General features: G+C 41.0%; 1 protein-coding gene across 1 annotated transcript in view; it reads right to left on the bottom strand.

Annotated features, from left to right (window-relative positions):
- Nucleotides 1–14,606: 14,606 nt before the first annotated feature.
- Nucleotides 14,607–22,513, bottom strand: part of SH3GL2 (SH3 domain containing GRB2 like 2, endophilin A1) — a 96,872-nt gene continuing 88,965 nt past the window's right edge. Inside the window, exons 8-9 of the mRNA XM_057406303.1 lie at nt 18,592–18,722; nt 14,607–16,074 (exon numbers count right to left, since the gene is read on the bottom strand). Coding sequence (XP_057262286.1) covers nt 15,875–16,074; nt 18,592–18,722 — 331 coding nt within the window. The 3' untranslated portion in view covers nt 14,607–15,874. The remainder of the gene's footprint in view (nt 16,075–18,591; nt 18,723–22,513) is intronic.

Here is a 22,513-nt window from a genome sequence, read left to right as displayed (position 1 = left end):
ATTGGTGCCCGGGGCTTTTCCTGCTCAGGTACAGCATTGTGCAGTTCTTACTGTTGAACTTCATGATGTTCCTGTCAGCTCATTTCTCCAGCCTGTTGAGATCCATCTGGATGGCACCTGCTGGTGTATCTGCCACTCTTCTCAGTTTTGTGTGCCGTTACTGAGGGTACACTCACCCCTCCATCCAGACCATTCCTGAAGATGTTAAAACAGCACTGGACCCAGTATTGACTTCTGGGGTACACTGCTAATTACTGGCCTCCAAAATAGTCTTTGCGTATGCAGGACAGGGAGGTGATTTGAGACAGCTAGCATGGTTTCACCAGGGGCATGTTGTGTGTGACCAACCTAGCTGCCTTCTATGATGTCCACTATTTCAGTATAAATTCAGTGTTATTTTCTAAATGACTGAATTGGTGCACACTGTAACAGATTCCGTGGTTTTGGTGCCACCAAAATAATTTTAGTCACAGCACAGCAATCTTGTGCTTAGAGCAATGACAGAAAATGCTGTAGTAACTATCACACAGTCAGCAGGTCTTTTACCAGGACTGGTATTATTGCTATTTGATTAACAAGTGTTATTAAGGTATGCAGAGAGTACACAAAGGGAGCGTCATCAAATCTGAGTACAAATCCACCTCATTAGTTATGAAATAAATGGGCAGAATAGAAAGACAATGCTCAGTACTTTGCAGCAGTGAACAGTGCTAGAATCATTGAAATAAAAAAAAAACATTGGTTTTACCTTAAAAGAAGATTAGATCATAAAAATTCCATGAAGTCTGGAATGCAGCTGAATAATAATTCTGATTTTAAGATGCACAGAATATATAGGAAAACTTAAAAGTATTTCAAAGGGACAGACAATAAAGAAAGTTTGAATCATCAGACATCATATACTGTAATGCAGGCTCTAGCAGAGAATTTGATGCAGCCAGTAAATCGGAGTCAAGATTCTGGACACTGTCTTCCTCCTGAACTCTTACCACTGGCTCCCTACCTCCAATCTTTATGGCTCAAATTCACCTTTCCACAAGCCAACTGTTTGTCGCACAGCTTGTCATGGGAAAGCTTAGTATTCACCTCCCTCCCTTATCATGTGTAGTTTAATGAGCAAAGACACTCTTCCCACTTTGAGAGGGGTGAATCCCATCCGACACCAGTAAACCTGGTGCCATGTAAGCCATCCCATTATCAAAATACTCCAAACTGTGGAGGTGTCACCAGCCATGGAGCCATGTACCAAAGGACCGAGTCCACCTAGTCCATCTAATGTCACTGCCCACAGCTGGAGAGGATAAAATAACTTGTATCCCAGATCCCCCTTACCCACTGTCCCTTTTGATCACACTTGGGACTACGGGTCGCAGCGTAATCACCACCCCCATAGAAGACCACTAACAGGCAGCAGCCCGAGGGCCATACCAGGCTGGCAGTTTCCTGACAATGTCCTTAACCTGGGCCCCAGGGAGGCAGCAGACTTCTGCATGAGAGGGGTCTGCCTAGCATAGTGGCCGCGCTGTTCCCCTCAGAAGAGAATCACCTACAACTACAACCCATCTTTTCTGCCTCACAGAGGTGATCGTAATATGGGGATTATGCTTTTCTGACCCTGCCACCACTTCTGCAGCAGATGGACTTCCGACCATCCACTGACTGGCCTTTCAGTTCCTGAGCCTCATATTGCTGAGGTTGTACATGTGAGTTACATCGTGTCAGCAACTCAGGGGTCCTAGTGATCATTGCACTTTGTGTGGAGATGGAATCCCTTGTGATCATTGTGCTATGTGCAAAGGGTATGCTAAGTGTCCCTGTCAATACCACAGTGAGGAGGAAGAAGAAACAAGGGAATAATTCCCCTGGGTCAACCGCAATATTGTGCAAAGGAATGTTTTGTTCATTGTTTAAACTGCATGAATGTTCTTAGAAAACAGGGGGGTAGGTAACTTAGAGACATGTCCTGTTACAGAACGTTGTGAAATCTGTGCGCTGAACAAATAAACACATAAGGAGTGGAATTTATGGGGGCTAAGATGGTGGTCAGACTTGTGACAGACATAGTATTTCTTCACCCGGAGACAAGACCCCAGCAACAGGTGGAGAAGCCCGGGAAAAGAAGACAACAGGATTGGCTGAAGAAGCCCGGGAAAAGAAAACAACAGGACTGGCTGAAACCGAAGAAGCCCGGGAAAAGAAGACAACAGGATTGGCTGAAACCCAAGAAGCCCGTGAAACCAAAAAGTATAAGAGACTATTCCCAGAAGTTCCCCTTGTGCGTCTTGGGCGGAGCGAAGACTCCCCGGCACACCCAGTACTGCTTGCTTATTGTCTCTCGATATTAATGATAATAAAAATCATTGGCTAGATGATTCCTACTACTTCTTTTAGGTCTGCCCCTAGGGTGAGCAGATTGTCCACACGGTCACATGTGACACAGGCTCTGCCCTGGATCATTGCTGCCAGCCAAACTCCCTCTTTGGTGAGTATTTGCCTGTTGCCAGTGGAGGCATGGAGGCAGAGAATATGAGCTTCCTCCTGAATTTCTTCCTCCTGAACTCCTACCACTGGCTCCCTACCTCCAATCTTTATGGCTCAAATTTACCTTTTCACGAGCCCCTTTTGAAATTCTTAGAAACATGACATTCAGTGTCTTAATGATCAAGTAAATAAAACTCCGTAATAGGTGTTTTCTGAGTAGAAATTAAAAATGTCAAGCAACTTGTTGAATATTTCCAAACACAAATAGTGTTTCCTTCTTCCTCACCAAGATTCTTCTCATTTTGCTGTTTAGCTGGATCCCAGGTGTCTGAACATCTACCACAAAAATAAAAGCTCCATGAAGTTTGCACCATGTTCAGTATATGAGGCCAAACGCAAACAAGTTACAGAGGCTATTCTGATATGTAGCCAAAAGAGGTGAAAAGGTGTAGCTATTTTCAGGCACATCTGGAACATGAGCAGATCCTTGGTGTTCACAGTGAATATGCGGGAGAGATCTATTGACAGGAAAAAAGAATGTACAAAGAATAGACTTGATAATAGAGATTCAGAAGTTGCATTATCATCATCAAAATTGCCTCCTTTGGGACAAACTCCTCAACAACTAGGTGTGCATCCTCTACATAAACAAAACTTATCCTCTATATAAACATGAAAAAAAAAAAAAGAGGCTGTTGCCTCAGGTCTGTAGACTGGAAATCGAGTATAGCGGCAAAGACATGGTGCAAGTTGTCCACCAATTTTGCATATCAAAACAGCTGTAGATACCATAACACCCAGTATATCTTAATCTTCGCCAAAGAAGTCTTCTTGTAGCTAGGTGACATCTCTGAATTATAGAGATACTCAAAAGCTAATTAAAAATTGTTTGCCAAATATTGTTTTTATCAGAAAAAAATGTCATGACTTTTTAATTACAAATTGTTTCCAGAGACATTTTTTTTAAATTACCAACTCAGAATACAATACCTGAAGAGTATGAAAGTTTAAACTACTGTTTTCTAAAACAAGAAATTTCACTATATTTTTAAGGTTTCACATACTTTCTTTTTTACTGAAACCTGTGTAAAACATGACATATGAAATGTATAACTGAGAGAAGATAGCAGTCATTTTACTTCAGAGTGTATTGGAGTGCAGAACATTAAAGCTCTTTACTCTTCATATTGGCTAAAAAGCAAGAGCTTACCAAAACCAAACAAAAGAGTCTCCTGTGCTGAGATACTTACAGAATCCATTTTAAAAGAAAGAGTAAGCTGTAGTCCCTTGCAATGAGGGAGAAAATACTTTGAAGCAAGGTAACTTCTATTCTTTGCTAATAATATAATGTCATGTGCGAAAAGGAACACCAAGTAACATGACATGCATGAGCTGACTTTATTAAGTGGCCAAAAATGTGGGACAGGCTGCGTTAGGTAATGACTGTACACATATGCACACATATGCGTGTGTGCACACAGACACACACAGAGTTAACACAGTACGGGGGGATGATCACTTCTCTGGCTCTGCTAGTTATGCTATTTTTGGTAAAAGCCAGGATGCCATTGGCCTTGTTGGCTGCCTGGGCACAAGTTGGCTGACCAACATCCCCAGGTCATTTTCCACTGGGCAGCTTTCCAGCCACCCTTCCCTAAACCTGTAGTGTTGCATAGGGTTGTTGTGGCCCAAGTGCGGGACCTGTCACTTTGCCTTGTTGAATCTCATACCATTGGCCACAGCCCATTGATCCAGCCTGTCCAGATCCCTCTGCAGAGCCTTCCTACTCTCCACCAGAGCAACACTCCCAGCCAAATTGGTGTTATCCACAAATGAGGGTGCACTCAATCTCCTCATCCAGATAATCAGTGAAGATAGTAATCAGAACTGGCCCTAATACCAAGCCCCGAGGGACAGCATTAGTGACCAGTCACCAACTAGATGTGACCCATTTGCCACCACTCTTTGGGCTCTGCCATCCAGCCAGTTTTCAATCCAGTGATGAATTATCCTACCCAGGCCATGAGACCCCAGTTTCTCCAGGAGAGCACTGTGGGAGATGGTGTCAAAGGCTTTACTTAAGCCCAGATAGACAATGTCCACATCATCAGCCGGGCAGATCAGCTTATTGTAGAAGGAGACCAGTTTGGTTAATCAGGACCTGCCCTTTAGGATCCCATGCTGGCTGGGCCTGATCTCTCTGTTGTCCCGCACATGCCTTATGATGTCACTTAGGATCATCCGCTCTATGGCCTTCCCTGGCACTGGGGTCAGGCTGACAGGCCTGAAGTTCTCAGGGTCTTCCTTCGTGCCCTTTTTGTAGTTAACCATCACATTGGCTACCTTCCAATTCTCTGGGACCTGCCCACTAGACCAGGACTGCTGATAAAATGATGGAGAGTGGCTTAGCAAGGTCCTCTGCCAGCTGCTTCAGCACTCCTGGATGTAACCCATGCAGTCCCATAGACTTGTGTACATCTAAATGGAGCAGGAAGTCACTAACTGTTTCCTCCTAGTTTCTGTGGATTCAATCAACTAAAATACATAGTAATATGGAGTATTTTCACACTGATTCTGTGACAGAAAATTGAAACTGCAGAAAAAGCAACACTCTCCAGCTGCTCCATGGTGGTGTCTTCATAAGGGCTTAGTGGGAAACATTTTATTCATTCCATCTGGGGTCCTCTGCTTCTGCGTGGTGCCAGATGTCCATGTACCAGGTTTCCCAAACTCTATTATGCTGTCTGAAACCAATACACAATGATATTACACTAGGCCTTTCCAGCAGTTTCAGGTGCTCTTCTCCTGCCACTTGTTGATCATCCCCCTCAGTTCTTGCCTGCTTCCTTGTCTGTCAGCCATGGGTAATTATACTTAGTAACTTACTTATAATCAGGGCAAAAGTTGCGATACTTTAGCAGCAAATAAAAAATATTTTGGAGACAAAAGTACCAAATTAAACATTTGGGAAGGAATGAAAGCTTAAACAGCCTATGAAAATTTTTTGCTTTTATCATATTTTGCTGACTGCATTGTCTGTAAGTTTTGGAAAACTGTCACAACACAGAATATCCAAATAAATTGACGTTAGGACTGCCTAGTCCTTGGAAAATCTCTGTTTTGTAACCCTGATGGGTTTAACTTTAAAGAGCTTCCCTAGGTCTTCAGGAACAAAGTACTAGCTGAAGCAGCTGCTGTCCGTAATGATCCTTTGAAAGGACCCACAAATAAAGACAGCAATAATTGGTTACTAGAAGGGATTTTCCAGAGCTCAACAACAAAACGTTTCTACTTTGCACATTCAAGGTGCTTGCAAAGTAATGTGCTGACACTGTCATGCCTGCAGTACAGCGTGTCAGCCTTTACAGCAATAGCACTGTACAGGTGTAACCAGAAGCTTTATCATCTATGGAGCTCTATCCCCACCCTGGTGTTCCTTGCTTATTTTTCTATTCCAGTGAGATAACACACACACACACTCACACACACACCCTTGTTTCTGTTTGTCCGAGACTTTAGTTTTCTTTTAAACTCATTTTAAAGGATCAAAACAATAGCAAGCATGATGAAAGTCTCAGGAAAAAGTGTCTCTGTTGGCTTTTGGTCAAAAGCACATTTTACAAAGCACTGGCATTGCTGATAACATTAGCTCAGCTCTGTGGTGGTACCATGCAGGGCACACATGGCAGTGATGTGCCATCACTGCTCCTGTAGCTTTGATATGCTGAGTCTTCTCTGCCTTGTCTGTACCAAGTGCATAATGCCTCAGGTTATTATCCTCTTGTCCCACACAATGTCTTCTTTTGCATGTAATGCATAAGGTTGATACTCTTTTATGTTTTTGAGGGTGGTTTTAAGATTACACATGAATAGTACTTGTTTCAGCACTTTTTAACAGGCACTTTCAGCTTAGCTATTTACCAATATGAGTAACTTTTATCTCTGGAGAACCCATCTTTACTCCTGAAAACACTTTTTGATCATTCTTCTTGCACTTACCTCTTACAGTCAAGTTACAGATTAAGACCTTAGATATTATTAGCTCCCACACCTCCTCTTACTCCTAATACATTTTTAGAGAAACAAAATAAAACACATTTGAAATTACTGTCATTTTACAGTGAAGAGCAATCAGGCACTTACTTAGCTACTGCAGGACACGCTTTGGAAAGTATGTAATCATGTATGCCTCAAGGGCCCAAATGTAAACGGTGTACAATAAAAAACAATTTTGCTACAAGAAGGAACCTCAATTAATATACATAAAGTATTTGAGGAACTTCAGATGAAAGCTGCTATGAACTGTCAAAACATTCATATTCTAATATATTCCTTGAGACAGTTTGGCCCAAAGTAAGCGTACCTCTCCTCCCAGCTAAAGGCTGACAGATGTTCTTCATGATGAATAGTTTATGCTTGAATGAACAATTTCAGAAGGTATTCTGATTTTTTTTATTATTTTATGTTTTCTGAAGGTGAGCATCTGCAAAAGCTACATCTAAGCGCTACATCTAAGTATGTGTGTGCATGATAGATATTATAAAGCTTTGTGCTGGAGGGATCTGCAGCTAGGTGACAGCCAAAAATAATTTTATTCAGGACAGATGGGTGATGTGGGTATGTGGGTGCTAAAAAGCTGTCTTACTATTCAATCCTTATGTGTGCTTTATTAACCCATTCTGAAGATCCACATGAAAAAACATCTAAATTTTGAAAATATGAAACATGAAAGTAGGTAAGGTGAGCTTTGGCAATTTCCACAGCTTGGGCTTTTGGGGTGTTTGGAGTTTTTCTAAGTTTTACTGTTCAGGGTTCAGTGATACTGAAAAAGCAGGTTTCCACAATTAGCTTTGCACAATGTCCATTATAGGAATTTCTGTGTTTGCTAACAGTATGCTTTATAACTTTGAATTTCAGAACGGAAAAGTATCTATTTAAAAGTTAAAATTAAATGCCAAGGGGCCCTCTACTGGCTTACGGTATTAACACCAAACAGTAACCCCAGATACTTGTAACCCTGCAGGAAACATGGCCCGAAATCTAAGAGATTACCAGATGCATTTAGATTGGAACATGCTGGACTTTTAAAACAGATTTGTATCCCTCCCACGTCTTGAAAGGCTGATGGCAGCATATGCTGTATGCGGCATTAAGAAATCGGCTTATCCAGTGGCTGCTGACTGCATGGTAGACAAAACCACATTCATACTGCAATAGAGGGGGCTGCAGTGCTATGCATCATCGGTTGAAAAAATGCTTTCCAGGGGTATGAAAATAGAAGAAAAGCATGTCCTGTTGCATTTTCTTACAGCATATCAGGGCCCACACATTCAACAGGGGTTATGAAATTCCTGATGTTGCACAGTCCTTCACTGCTCCAGGGAGCTATGACAGAAGTGGGCTGCTGGCCTCTGTTAAGTTTAGAAACAGGACTGGCAGTTGCACTGTGTCAAAAGGGAGCTTTTCACCTGAGACACCAAGTAAGAAGCTTCTTGTGGAAACTGGAAATTCTTGCTCAGAGGTGCAGCAGGTGATTGTTAACCTTCAGGAGGAGTATTTTAATAGCTGTCTGTGCCTCCAGTTTCACCCCCTGGTAGTCTCTAGAAGTGTGTATACAATGCTGCAAGCCAGATCTGCAGACTTGTTTCTTCATACTTTTTCATACTGCAGTATTGCAAAGAGCAGCAGGAAGTGAGAGCTTTTCTTGGATTACAGGGAATTTTGGAATTCCACAAACTTCCTTTAGAAATAAAGAAATGAAAAATATATAAAATAATGGGATTATTTATTACTTTTTCAGGCTGAGAAGAAGAATGGTAAAAGAACCACTGATGCTGATTGCACTAGTACTTGATAGGCCCTCTGACATGAGGGTATGAAGGACCACATCTATAGTTAACTTCACAGTCTAGTGAAATGCCAAAGTTGTGACCTCCAGACACCTATTTATGAAACTGCAGTGCATTAATACCCCCAGCTGCCAAACGTCATCCCACTATTTAGTGGATGATACCTTCAGCTTAATTCCATTTTCAGACTCTCAACAGAAGGTTAGAGTTATTAATAGTGGCCTTGGGTAAAAGCAGAATTTTTTATTTGACTGTATTAATTTGTACAGAGCAAGACGAACAAATTTTTCCTCAAGTCTACAGTGTAAAATCTGAGCTTCATGCAATTGTTTCTGGCAACAATTCCCTGCCAGCACTGGAAATCAAGTCTATGATGAGTCCATCCTAGGATTTGGAAAGAGGTATAAGGTGTTCCCTCAGTGACTTTGGGAACCCCATGAGACCCTGCTAAAATTCCAGGCTGAAGCAAATAACTTCATGATACTCTAAAGTGAAAGCAAAGAGCAGTTTCTGGGAGAAGGAATGTTGATAACATGATCAATTTATCTATAATGTCCCATGCCTCTGGAAGCTTCCTCCTTTTAAGCAGCTTCCTCAGCTTTACATATAACTAAGCATAGCAGCTGTTGCTCTTTTCTAATGGTCATTGCGGGTCTCACTTATTTCCATGTGGTGTACCAGGCTTTTTATCCTCCTGCTCAGAAGTGTTAAAATGATGGCCTAAACAGTCCAGCTGCCTTCTATTTAGTTTATATCTGTAATTCATTCTGCTGTTTGAAGACCCAGCTTCAAAGTGGCTGCTTACAAACTTGCAGGAGCTGGTACGCTGGCTTAGCATTACCCTGCCCTCTATCCCACTCATCACACAGGACCTCGGTACAACATTGGATTAAAAGATTGATGTAGGATTGATGAAGATGATGCACCTGCACTTTCCTTTGGACATCACCACTGATGTGTGCTGATGTCTATCAACATACTATGTCTTTTTCTGATGCTCAAGTTTTCATTATAGTAACTGTGAGCTGCTAAGCTATTTTGGCCTACTGCAAAAGGACTGTCAGAGGCCTCCTCCTTCTCTCATGCTGAAGAAGTAAAGTTCAACATCTGCACCAAAGTTAGTCCAGATGAGAACCATGAAAATGGTCAGAAGACCATGTCTCCTACGAAGAGAGGCTGAGAGAGTTAAGGTTGTTCAGCTTGGAGAAAAGAAGGCGTAGGGAAGACCTTATAGCAGCCTTTCAGTATATAAAGAGGGCTTATAATAAAAACACAGAGATGCTTTTTACCAGGGCCTGTACTGACAGGATGAGAAACAACTGTTTTAAACCGAAAAAGGGTAGATACAGGTTGAATGTAAGAATGAGGTTGTTTTACAGTAAGGGTGGTCAGGCACTGGGACAAGTTGCCCAGGGAAGTTATGGATGTCTCATTGTTGGAGGTGTTCAAACTCAGGTTGGACTGGGTTTTCAGCAACGTAATACAGTGAAAAATGTCCCTGCCCATTGCAGGGTAGGGGGTTTTAGCTACTCCAGACCATTTGATGACACTATGTTTCTATGACTAATGGTCTGAAAAGTAACGCAGAGTACACCCTCCATAATTCTGCAGATGATACAAGACAGGAAGGAAAGGAGCGGCTGATACAGAGGGCTCTGCTGGCATTCAGGGGGATCAGAGCAGGCTGGAGAAATGGGCTTACAGGAACTTCATGTACTTCAGCAATGGGAAATGCCAGGCCCTACCCCTGAGATGTCTTTCTCATGGCCCATGGTGCCTGGTGTTGGTGCTTACAATATCAGGGAGAAAAAAAGGGAATTAGCTGTGGGGTGCTGTGCTCAACGATAGTCCAGGGATGTCCCCAGGGTGCAAGCAAATGGTCCCCATTTGGAGCCATAGCCTCTCTCTGCACCCATTCTCCATATTCTCCGCAAACCTTTTGCCACTCTGGTGTGGAAGGCGACAGAGTGGTTATGGGGATCATTAGAAAAGCTAGTAAAATAACTCTGGTGATACAATTTGCAGCAAAGTGTCTGCCACACAGGTCAGTGACCACTGAGGGACAGGAAAGTCCCATAGATGAGCACTGTTGAGGGTGATCTGGTAAATTCCTGAATCCTCCAGTTTCAGGCAGTGACCAGCAAAGAAACACCAGTGTGTTTCTGCAGGTACCAGGAAAGCAGATCTTGTCTGAGAGCTTCCCAAGCCTCTCCTGGAGCCTTCCAGCTCACGGACAAGCTCCCTTTTCTTTCCCTGCTTTGTTAGTGTTTGTTTTCAACTTCAGGCTTCACAAAAGGTAAGAGTGAAAGGCACAAGTATAAGAGCATAAGGCTGGCTGCCATTACCCTACCAGATTTGCCTCGGGCCAGGAGAGTGCTCTTACTGTGGGGACTTCAGCTTGTCCACTGTCTGCCCCAGCAGTATACGAAAGGTTAATGTTCTGTGCTAATGTTCTGTGTTTGAGTCCCAGAGCTGCCAGGGCTTTCCAGAACCAGTAGCTGTAAGGAGGCATGGCAGAAGCTGCTGCTTCTTTGACCTGCTCCCCTGTGCTTTATCTCCAAGGAGGTACTATTAAAGGTAAATAGCATAGAATTTATCTGTACTTTACTGTGCACAGCAAGAATATATCACAAAGCTGAGCCAATCTTCTGCAATTATTTTAGGCCAAATGGTAATGAAAGACAGCAAAGCCTTCTGGAAATTTCAAGTCTGTGTTTGAACTATCAGACTGCTACGAGTTTAAAAGTAAGAAGATAGTTACAGAGTATTCTAGAAATTCTGAGCTTAAGTCTAAGACAACCTACTGCTCTTTACAGAAAATGAAGATCCAGTTAATTTCTATAGAATGCACTCGAGTTTATATGGTGTTTATACCTGGAAATCTGCCCTAATTCATTAGTTCATTTGCCCATCAGCCTATTTCTATGCTGGGAAGAAGACCCATCTGCACACTGACCTACACAGACCCTGTACCCTGCCTTTATGAGTCTAGCCAGTTTCCTCAGCCTGTAGATACAGCAAGCCTAGGATACATTCTGGAGCAGAACTAGTGCTCAACATAGCAGTAGCCATAAAGATTTGAAAGACTTAAACCATGAAAGACTTAAACCAAGAAAAAAGTCCACATAACAGTTTTCAAGTCTTGCCCATGTAGTTCATGTGAGACAAGCAGTATGATTACCTGTAAAGGAAGTGTTGTCTGTATAATCTCTAAGACAAGATCCAAATACAAAATTCTGAGTCTGACTACAATCTTTTTCCTTTCTGGAGCAAACAGGCTGTTTTAAAAGAGGAAAAATCCCACCTCATTTGCTTCAATCACTTCTTTATTTAAATGGAATAGTTCAGGAAACTGTTGGGTTTTTTGCTGTACTTTTCACAGTTTCACTTTGCAATAAGTGAGAAAGTCTAAGAAGGTGAAAGCTTTATGAAACCTTAGGGCTCAAAAGAACTGAAAAAAAAAAAAAAAAAGAAAAAACCCCAAACAAATAAAACCAAAACAGAAAACCATCAAACTTAAAACATTTAGCTATATTTGGCAGCTGACAGCCCAGTGCTGGAAGACTTCCTAATTTCCTCTGTGAAAAGGAAAAGCAGTTCTACAGCCAAGATTGGCAATTAGGAACCCATGCCACACTTCTGAAATGTTTCTGAAAACACACACCTTAGGAAGCAGGATGATAGAAATTGTAAATCTGACAGTGAAAAAAGGATATTGCCTCCATCAACATGTCGTAAGTGCTTCTAGAAGGGAATAGAGTCACAGGGCTCTGTAACCAAAGCTTTGAACTGCTTGAGACATAAAAGCAAACAGCCTTCTGCTTTCTTCCAATCCATGAATCACACCCTTCATCCTAGCACTGAAGCTTTAGATGCAGACTTTTATCAGCCACAGTAATCTCTGTTTTGGCCAAGTCAGATTTTGGTCTTACCACCTGAGCAATGAAGTGTTCTTCAGGGATTACCTATACAGAGAACAGAGCACTGCGGAAATGCCAAGAATTTCATATCAAGCCTGCGCCCATGTCATCAACTGATGGCATGTAACAGTTTTTGACTATTCTGCGCATTCCTTCTGTCCCCGTTTGTTGAAAGACAAACATTTCCCTACACCTTAAAAATCACACTCAGCAGAGTGAGGCAGCACTGCACACCAGTTATCCTTTTGCTTTAAACCATGTAAAATTATCCCTAAGATAGTTGCCCTATGTTTGCATGCCTTCCACAGACACTACAAAATAATAATCTGATAAAACAGAGGTGTGCAAGGGGGAAGAGTGACTGCTAAGCCTTCAAAATTAACAGTTAACTAAATGTAACACAGTTAACTGTAGTAGATCACCATTAATGCATCTGTTAGAAGTTTCAGGGCCATCTGGTTTGAAACAGACTTCCAGTCACCACTTACAGAAACTAAACTGTGGCCAATCTTAGGATTTAGCCCAGAACCGTAATGAAAAGTGATGGGAGTTATCTGTCTGTCTATCTATCTATCTATCTATCTATCTATCTATCTATCTATCTATCTATCTATCTATCTATCATCTATCTATCTATCTATCTATCTATCTATCATCTATCTATCTATCTATCTATCTATCTATCTATCTATCTATCTATCTATCTATCTATCTATCATCATCTATCGTTAATAGTTTGGGTTGGAAGGAACCTTTCAAGGTCACCTACTCAAACTCCCATGCAATGACCAGGGACATCTTCAACTACCTAGATCAGGTTGCTCAGTGCCCCATCCAACCTGACCTTGAACTGAGCCGTGAATGAGGCTCTGTAAGAGTCTCTGTCAGTGTTCATAGGGACATCCCTTTGCTAGGCCCGTGGGGTTATGTGACAAGGTGCTGGCAATGGGGGCTGCAGGACAGCTTCTGTGAGAGACTCCACCTGCCTCATGCTGGACACAGCTGGACCCAGCAGACCCATCACAGCACATGGCTGAGCCCATCAAGCAAAACAGTGGTGCCTCAGAGAAAAAAACTTGAAAAAGGGTAAAACTCACTGGGCAGAGTGATGAGGAGGGGAAAAATAAGAGTGAGAAATAGCAGGGGGAACACCAAGGTCAATAAAGGGTACTGAGGAGGCATTAGCAGGGACCCACTGCTGGAACAAGGCAAAACTGTAAGGAGTGTCCTGGTTTTAGCTGGCATAGAGTTCATTTTCTTCCTAGCAGCTGGTGCAGTGCTGTATTTTAGCTTTAGTCTGAGAACAATGCTGATAACACACCAATGTTTTAGTTGTTGCTCAGTAGCGCTTACGCTGATCAAGGACTTTCAGTCTCATGCCCTACCAGTGAGGAGGAGCACAAGAAACTTGAAGGAAGCAGAGACAGGACACCTGACCCGAATTAGCCAAAGGGGTATTCCATACCACAGCATGTCATGCCCAGTTTATTCCCCATGTCCCCCCCCCCCCCCTTTTCATTTTTTATATATTCTTTTTTAATTACTTCAACCATTAAACTGTTCTTATGTCAACCCACAAGCTTTACCTTTTTTTCTGATTTTCGTCCACATCCCATTAGGGAAGAGCAGCTGAGCAAGTGGCTGTGCAGTACTAAGTTGCTGGCTGGGGTTAAACCATGACAAAGAGGAAGGAATAGCAGAGAGGAGCTGTTATGCACTGACCATAAACCTCCCATCTTCCTGCAGTGCTTAGGAGTTAGGAGTGAAGGAGTGAATTTGAGCTTGGGAAATGTGGCTGGAAAGGTGCTATCTTAATGTTTGCCTTTTTACATAAATCTACTTTAATTGGTAATAAATTAGTTTTCCCCCAGTCAAATCTGTTTTGCTTGTGACAGTAACTGGTAAACAATCTCCCTGTCATTACCTCAACCCACGAGCCTTCTTACCCTTCCACTAAGGAGGAGCAGCGAGTAAGCAGATGGGTGGGTGTTTGGCTCTTTGCCACAGCTAACTCACCACAGTATGTGTACAACAAATAATATAAAATAAAATAAAATGCTGTGTCATATGAAAGAAAAATAATTCTAAGTTACCATGCCTTTACGTTTTACTAGGGGGTTTGTGAAGACCAGCATTCTTTAATGAGAAACAAACTGCATCCACAAGATTGCATTCTGGTCATCATGACATTAACTTTATGTGCTCAGCGTCTGTTCAGGAGGACCGTTATATGTATGAGTTTTAACTGACTGAATGACAAAAAAAGTATTTTTCACATTTGCAGGAAATGAGGAATTTTTTTTTTGCTGAAGTCAGCACAACAGATTTGAAAGCAACAAAGAAATAATCCACAACATTATCCTAGTTATTCTCTCAGCATTTATTTGAAATATCAATACTTTCCATAATATAGTTTATGCACTAAGCAGTAGGGAATTGTATTCACTTCACATCATCCAGTACTGAAGTGGCACATTCGAAGCAGCACATTAAACTTCTGGAAGAGACTGTACAATTTAGATAAATAGAACTCTGGATAACTAAACTAACAGAACTTCTGCAACCATTACCAAAAGAATGCCAAGAAGCTAGGCACAGCACTGTACACACAAAGTGCAGGAAGGAGGAACACAAGAGAACCAACTAAACACATGGGGGGAAATGTTTTTGCATATATGGCCACATGTCTTTAATTGGTCAACTCAAAAAGGTAACATGCTTCATTTAGTCCTCATTGAGGAGAGAATGTGCACAAATGATGTTCGAAGAACACATGGTAGACTGAAACAAATTAAATGAGTGGCATGTTTGGTTGGTTATTGTATTCCCCAGTGAATGAGTTTACAAAGGGTATCTGGTGCTTAAGCAGCATCATTTTGTGCCAAGACTTGACAAAAAACAGTTAACAAATGCCAGTTTTATTCCCCATCTTGCCCTCTTACTGGCATTTTGGTGAGCATGCTCTAAGTACCTGAAGGGCAAATTCAGGTGGTTTGTGTCCAAGGTTTTTACTACAGGAATCCCCATTTTATGGTTTACAGTTTACCTGTGGATGGAAATAGGCCTTTTAACAATAATTAAGACTATAAGAATGAGCAGAACACACAGTACAGTGGTTCACTTTCTGAGAAACCAGGTCTACATTTATGCCATCTCTCTGAGAATAAGCCAATTTGGTTGGAAGATACAATTCTGGTTAGTCAATGTTAGACCTGGGTGAACCGCATCATTAGGAAGGGAAAGATCAAACAGCAAGAACTCTTCTTTTTATAGAGAGCTAAGACTCAAAAGTAATACAATGGTGATAGGCATTATCTTCCCAAAACCTCCTGCTACTTCACTATGAGTTACCTGCTTTGTTTGCCATCATCTTACCAGCTTCAACTCCATAATGCCTCTGGTTACCACCAGGCCAGCATGGCCAATAAACTAACCCACACTATACTGGCTCAGAAGATACCACGCATCACCACCATGTAGTATGACAGCACACAAACCAAAGATGCTCAGTGGGAATCAGTAACTCTATCCACTGCAGTTTTCACTTGTAAGGTGTAAGAAGCAGCATTTTGAAAGCAGTGGTACTGCACAACTATCTGGGTCGCAAGTGGTGGATCAGCCATCCTAATTGGGCAACGGAACTAGAATATCAACATAATTGATGGGGAAGAAACCTGACTGGCCATGAAGCATCCCCTCATACCAGTTTTCATCAATCTGGTTAGTGAGGGTAATGATATCACCCTCTTTAAATCCCAGCTCCCCTTCGTTTTCTGGTTCAAAGTCATACAGAGCTCGGCAGCATGGCTGATCCATGTGAACACCTATGGAGAAGAAACACAAAGAAAAAATGTGCTTAAAAATCTCAACAGTTGTATCATTTTTACCACTGTACCTACTACTAGTGTTGCTGTTTCTGCTGTCACTCATATGCCAACAACAGTTCTCTGGTAACATCTAAATTTGGACTGCTAAACTTATTTAGGAAATAGCTATTAGCTTTTGGCAGCCTTTAATTTTCATATGTGACTACCAGTCGATGTCTGAGGATCCTGAAACAACAAAGATAAGGGGTAACGAGTTAAAACTTAAACAGGGGAAGTTCAGATTGGATATAAGGAAAAAAATCTTTACTGTAAGGGTGGTGAGGCACTGAAATGGGTTACCCAGGGAGGTTGTGAATGCTCCATCCCTGGTGGTGTTCAAGCCCAGGTTGGACGAGGCCTTGGGTAGCATGGTTTAGTGTGAGGTGTCCCTGACCATGGCAGGGGGGTTGGAAATAGATGATATTAAGGTCCCTTCCAACCCTAACTATTCTAAGATTCTATGAAGATACAATGAAGCTCACACCTAAAAGCATGGCCACAAGCAATATGGAAAAAAAAAAAAAAAGAAAAAAAAAGAGAAGCAAAAGCCGTAATATATTTCCAGCTTTACTGGCACAGAGATGCTTTGTCTATTTGCCTCAGGTAAGTAGCCTAAGGGGCAGCTTAAAATGACAACAAAGTTGTAACTGTGTCCTTGTCCTTTTATTGGAAATGTACAGTTACACTGTAAACCACTGTATGCTCCTAATCCTCTGAATTTTAATATGAGATTTTCAAAGACCTTTTCTCCCAATCCTCACAAAACACTTGATTGCAGGGCCACCACAAGGCAGATTCAAAACAAGTTTGAAATTAAAAGCTTTCTAATATGTTAGTTCATGAACATCTGAAAATAAATCCCTTAGAATAGCTAACGAATAAGTTATTAGTTAGGTTAGATTTTTGGACATTACATATAATTAATAAATATCCCCTCCACCCCCAAGACTAGTTAGTATTTCAGCTATTTCATGTATACTGGCTTCAGGATGAGTAAGTTTCAGATTTTAACTTCTTGGATATTCATTTCAACCTCATTGTGGCTAGAAAGCCCATGCTTGAGATATTTTAGGACAAACATATTCCACTTCTATAGATCTTAGTAGAGCAATTACCAGATTTAATTTATTAAATTCTGTAGTGAAACTTTTTTCATTCCTTTACCTATCACTTAAGTGTATTTTGCTTTATTTGTCATGAAGACTATCTTGCTGGCATAAACAAGCCTTACAACGTGTGTTTGGTGTCTCTGTTGATATGAGCTGAAATTTAGAAGACCTTAACAAATAAATTCCAATGACCAGACTGCAGCTTTGAATGAACCAACCCAAAAATACTTTAAAGACATTTCAAAGAAGGCGTTTGTCTGAAACTGTTAAACACTTCAAAAGAAAGAACCCCCATTGAAGAAAATGCTAAATACAGCTCTCTGAAGAGGAAAACATGAATGCTGCAGACACACAGGAACATAAGTCTGCCCTGCCTTAGCACAGACAAGTGTTCATTACAGTGTGTCATGTAAGCGAAGGTGACAGTTACTGAGAGCTTTAGCTCATGTACAAGGAATCTCCATTGTATCACCCTTGTCATTAGCATAGGTTACTAAGAACTTGCATGATTATCTAAGACAATTTCCAGCTGCAGGTGCCACATGGAGATACTGTTTCTGCCTGTATCTGGGAGAACATCAAACATCAGGATGTGATTGGAAGGAAAAAAACCCTGATTAAAGATGTAGTGAAAAAAATCCAGTCTTGTAAGGTGGAGTGTGCTAGCAATTGTCACTGAAGTAAACTGGAATAACTGAGGTCAGGATCTGTATGGAGGACAGCTCTCACATGTCATGGAGTAAAAAAACATTACTCTGAGAAACAAACAATAATGCTTTTTTAGTATGTGCTGATATGAAATAGACACTTCCTTAAGATACTAATTATGCACAGTCATATAAATGCTTAATCTTGCTTGCACTGCTCTCAGTTGGGCAAAGAAAATAACTTTGATAGCTTTGTTTTTCTTTTTAGTGATTTTCACTTTCAGGCTCTTCCTGTTGTACTACCTGGTTTTAAAAGGCAGGATAAGGTTATAGGGGCTTTGGAATGGTTCAGGGTTCTGCATTTTCACAGAAAATGTCCTGTTGTTCTTCCGGTTTCCTAGATGTCTTTATAAAGTTCTATATTTTGAAGTGAATTTAAGTAAGGCCGCATCTCTTTGCGCTTCTAGGACTAAGGAAATTTTTCATGCAAAGACACATTTAAAGCAGTGGATGATCCATTCCTGTTCTCCTGCCTGAGGATGTGAGCAAATCACAAAGAAACAAAGAAACAACATTTCTAACAGCTCTGTCCTATACTATCTTCATTCTCATTATCTCTCACTATGAAAGAACTAATCTCTAGATGAAAGCATAGAAATTCAGCATTGTAGCAAAACTTCAAAGTTGGGTTTTCTCCTCATATTGATACTGCCTTTTACCTGATGGTTTAGGTGTAGTGGCATGGGATATTCCTCCATTATGCTGAGTATTATCACCAGTTGTGAATTCCAGGCTCATACGGGGTTTGGGCTGGTATTCTCTCCTGGGCTGAGATGATGCCTCTTTTATTCTGCCAAAACATTAAGTGTCAAGAATTAGCTTCTTGTTAACAGATGAGATGCACCAAACTTCTTTATTTCCATGGCTGAAGTTCTGATGCACTGCTCATTCAGACTAAACAAGTTTGGGCATTTGTAGTAATTTTTTGTTTACAGCATTAGTTTAAATTACAAAAAAACCACACAATGTGACTATGCCATGAGGCTGTTAATTTTGATTTCCCTCTAAGAACTTAGCATTTTGCCTGGCTTCCTTTTGCCTGACAATAACAAATCGCTACTAAAGGGGAAAAACTTGTTACGTGATTAGCCATGCCTGGAGAAGTGCTGTATGAGCATCTCTGCCCCAATTTTTAGCATGATTTTTGCTTCCATCCCTGGCAAGCCTTAACTGTTCAGCTGGCTGATGCCAACTCTTGTCATTTTAGGAGGAGACTGTGTGGGAATGTACTGACTTCAGCTGCAGACTTAGTTAATTTGTAATCTGGAATACTTGTTTCACAGAGGTACAGAACTCCAGTTTTCCTGACTCTCAAAATAAAAATACTATGCATCATTAATTTCAACTTATTTTTCTAATTGAGAAATCTGAAATTTCTAAGAAAGGATACATTTTCAGATTCCAAGGTAAAATTCAGGGACAGGATGATTACAGAATCAGAGCAGCTTGTGCAGAGCAACTGCCACATATATTTCTAATACTGCACATGGGAGAACACTCGAGCTAAGACCTCCATATTTAAAGCACAAGTTGGTTTCTCTAACCTTCTCTAGATCTGCCCTAGACTTGTTGCTGGCAGCACATTTTGATTTATCTATTGAAAAGATCTGCTTTTAAATTAATCAATTTTGGTATTGATGACAAGGGTTTCCGTACTGTCCAAAATACTACGTATGTTAGTCACTTCCCAGAGATCACTTTTCTTCTTTACAAAACTGTAAACATAGTAGAAACATAAATTAATGTTTTTAACAGTTAACATGAATTGTCAAAATAAACTTAAAAAGGCTTTGCTGTGTTTCACTCATTAACAGAAATTACTTTTTCAAAACAGCAAAGTTTTGAAGCAAGAAATACTTTAAGTTCATTATACCTAATGAAACAAACACCATGAAACAAACACCAGATATGAACTAAAAGGCAACAGTTCTACTGACTTGCTAAAAATTACCCAAAAGCTCAGCATAAGCCACGTTTCTTAAGAAAAGAAACATCTCCAAGGAAACCATCCCTGCTTCCCAGCTGCTCTGTCACAGAACTCTCTCTTGAAAACTGCAGCCTCCTTTTGCTTGATGGAAAGGAGAGTTTAAAAAGAAAAGCCTTTACTGACCTTCCAGATTTTATTTACTTTATTGCAAGTCTACCAATGTTTGCTAAGTTTCTGAAGTCCCAGTTCCTGGAATCATGGCATTTTAAGGAACCTTATGCCTTCCATTAATGCACACAAGTTAAATGAAAATTCTTGCATTTGCAGTTCCTGAAGGAAGTTTTAAAGCCTAATCTAAAGGGCTCAGGAACACTTGAGTGTATTTTTAAATTTTTGATGTTTTTTTCTCAGCCTAACTCATTTTTTCTTAAAATTCTTTGGACAATATACTAAACAGGACAGTATCAACAGTAACTCAGCAGTTACAAGACATTGTCCATGCCAAACAATAGTACAAACAACTTCCATTTACATCTTTTTGTAAGTATCTAGGAAAAAGTATCTAGAAAGTAGGTGATACCTGCTGTAGACATCATTAAGAATGATCAGTAACAAATTTGCTTGGCTTAAAACTAAAGCATTATATATTTTTTTTTGTCATAAAACAACCCCCAAAACCCAGGGCCATGCATTCTTTGCCACCTATGTACCATTACCATCAGCAGGAAAAGACAAGTAGTTCTAATAGCAACATCTCTACATCCCTTCTTAATCCCTGGCATAAGCATATCACAGTGCTCCAGTTTGTGTCCAGTGGATTATTTAGCCAGCACACTCTTTACAATTAGGGATGCATAATAAGTTCATGCAAAAGATTTACTTCAGCTGATTTGTGACAGCAGTCTGATGTAAGGTTCTTGAAAAGCTAAAATGATTCAGAGCTGAAACTTAAAGAAAAGATACTGAACATTTAGCAGAAGTTTCAAAAGTGCAAAGGATTATCTGAATTGATACAGGAAGAGAAATCTGTTGCAGAGAGGTATGTTTGCTGTACGGAGTAACTTATGGACTACAGAACATCTCATCTGCTCCCAAGGATTCTTTTGTAAAGTGAACTGCAGCATTCATTTGGAAGTGCTGAAAATCACTCTGTGAGCTGTTCAGGCAGTACTGCAAACTGCCTTCAGAAACAGCCTTCTGGGCAGCCTACCTACGAAACAAATGCTGCTCCCAATCACAAAGAAATGTTAAGACTTAGAACTGGATGAGGTTTTACAGACTGTGTGCTCTAAGAAAATAAACACTGACAGACCCAGCAGTACCAGAAACTAGATCTGCACGAATGACATCAGAAAACTGGAAGGAATCATGGATGATTTAAAAACTGCCTTCACACAGTATGTGAACATTATCTGCTCTTGAGAATTATATGCAGCTTTAAGGAAGAGTCTTCTAGAAGTATGTGAACTAAACCAATCTTTCCTGGTGTCCTGGGTTCAGCAGTAGCCGCCATTTTTCTCCTCCTTGGTAGCTGGTGCAGTGCTGTGTTTTGACTTTCGGCTTGGGAACAGAGCTGATAACAATGATGTTTTGGTTTGGCCAAGGACTTTGTGAGCCTCATGCTCTGCCAGGGAGGAGGGGAAGCCAGGAGGAAGCAGAGACAGGACACCTGACCCAAACTGACCAAATAGGTATTCCATACCACAGCACGTCATACCCATCCGGGTGGGACTCGTTTCTTGGCCGGTGGTATTGTATTCTCTTCCGTTGTTATTTTCTCTTATCATCGTTGTCGTTGGTAGTAGTGGTGGTGATTTGTGTTGTACATTGGTTGCTGGACTGTTCTTGTCTCAACCCGTGGGAGTTGCACCCTTTCGATCCTCCTCCCCGTTCCTCTGGGAGCGGGGAAGGGGAGAGCCCCGGCGGGGGGGGCGGTGCTGGCACCACTCACTGGGAGTGAGTGAATAAGCTGTCTGGCTAGGGTTTAAACCACGACACCTGGATTTTTTGTTTCTTTGAAGAACATGTGTGTAGGAAACTGATGAACTCTTACAAACATTATTTTCCTCACTTCAAGGGGGTACAATCTGTTTTTTATGGGTAGGAAAAAAAAACAGGAAGTTCTAAAATATTCTAAAATTCTGTTAGAAAGATATTATATTGTACCAATTCTGAGATGGCACTTGCAGTTCCAGAAAAGGGGATGGAAGAGGTAAATTAGGATGAGCCTTGTATCAAGTTTGATCTGGTAATTAAGCTGGAAAAAAGGAGTATCCAGTTAAGGTGGCAACTGACAGGGGTCTCACTACCTGGCTTGGGAAGTTGTTCACGTAGTTGTAACAATCAATCTTTAACATCTTCTCCTGGGAAGGACTACGTCATGAATGCATGCAGGAATGGGAAGGAATCCAAAGTTGTAAGTCCCACTGACTTCCCATATTTATAAGCACTTGCTTTCATTTAAATCACATCTTTTCTGAGCTGACATGCTTTCCTGAACACAGTTCTCATTCAGTCATACTAAGACGTATATGTATCTCTAAAACATACAAACCTCAGCTTCCAATTGCCTAATGAAATGATCCTTGTTTTCATATACATACAGTTACCACGTTGCACAAGGCAACAGCTTTGCATTTTACTCATGTTTACTG

The sequence above is a fragment of the Pezoporus wallicus genome, unplaced genomic scaffold (genome assembly GCF_028554395.1).
Source record: "Pezoporus wallicus isolate ANWC-B61680 ecotype Strahan unplaced genomic scaffold, APGP_CSIRO_Pwel_v1 contig_2132, whole genome shotgun sequence".
In the NCBI taxonomy this organism is placed as follows: domain Eukaryota; kingdom Metazoa; phylum Chordata; class Aves; order Psittaciformes; family Psittacidae; genus Pezoporus; species Pezoporus wallicus.
The sequence above is the reverse complement of the archived record's forward strand: the minus strand, read 5'-3'. Positions and strand labels throughout refer to the sequence as shown.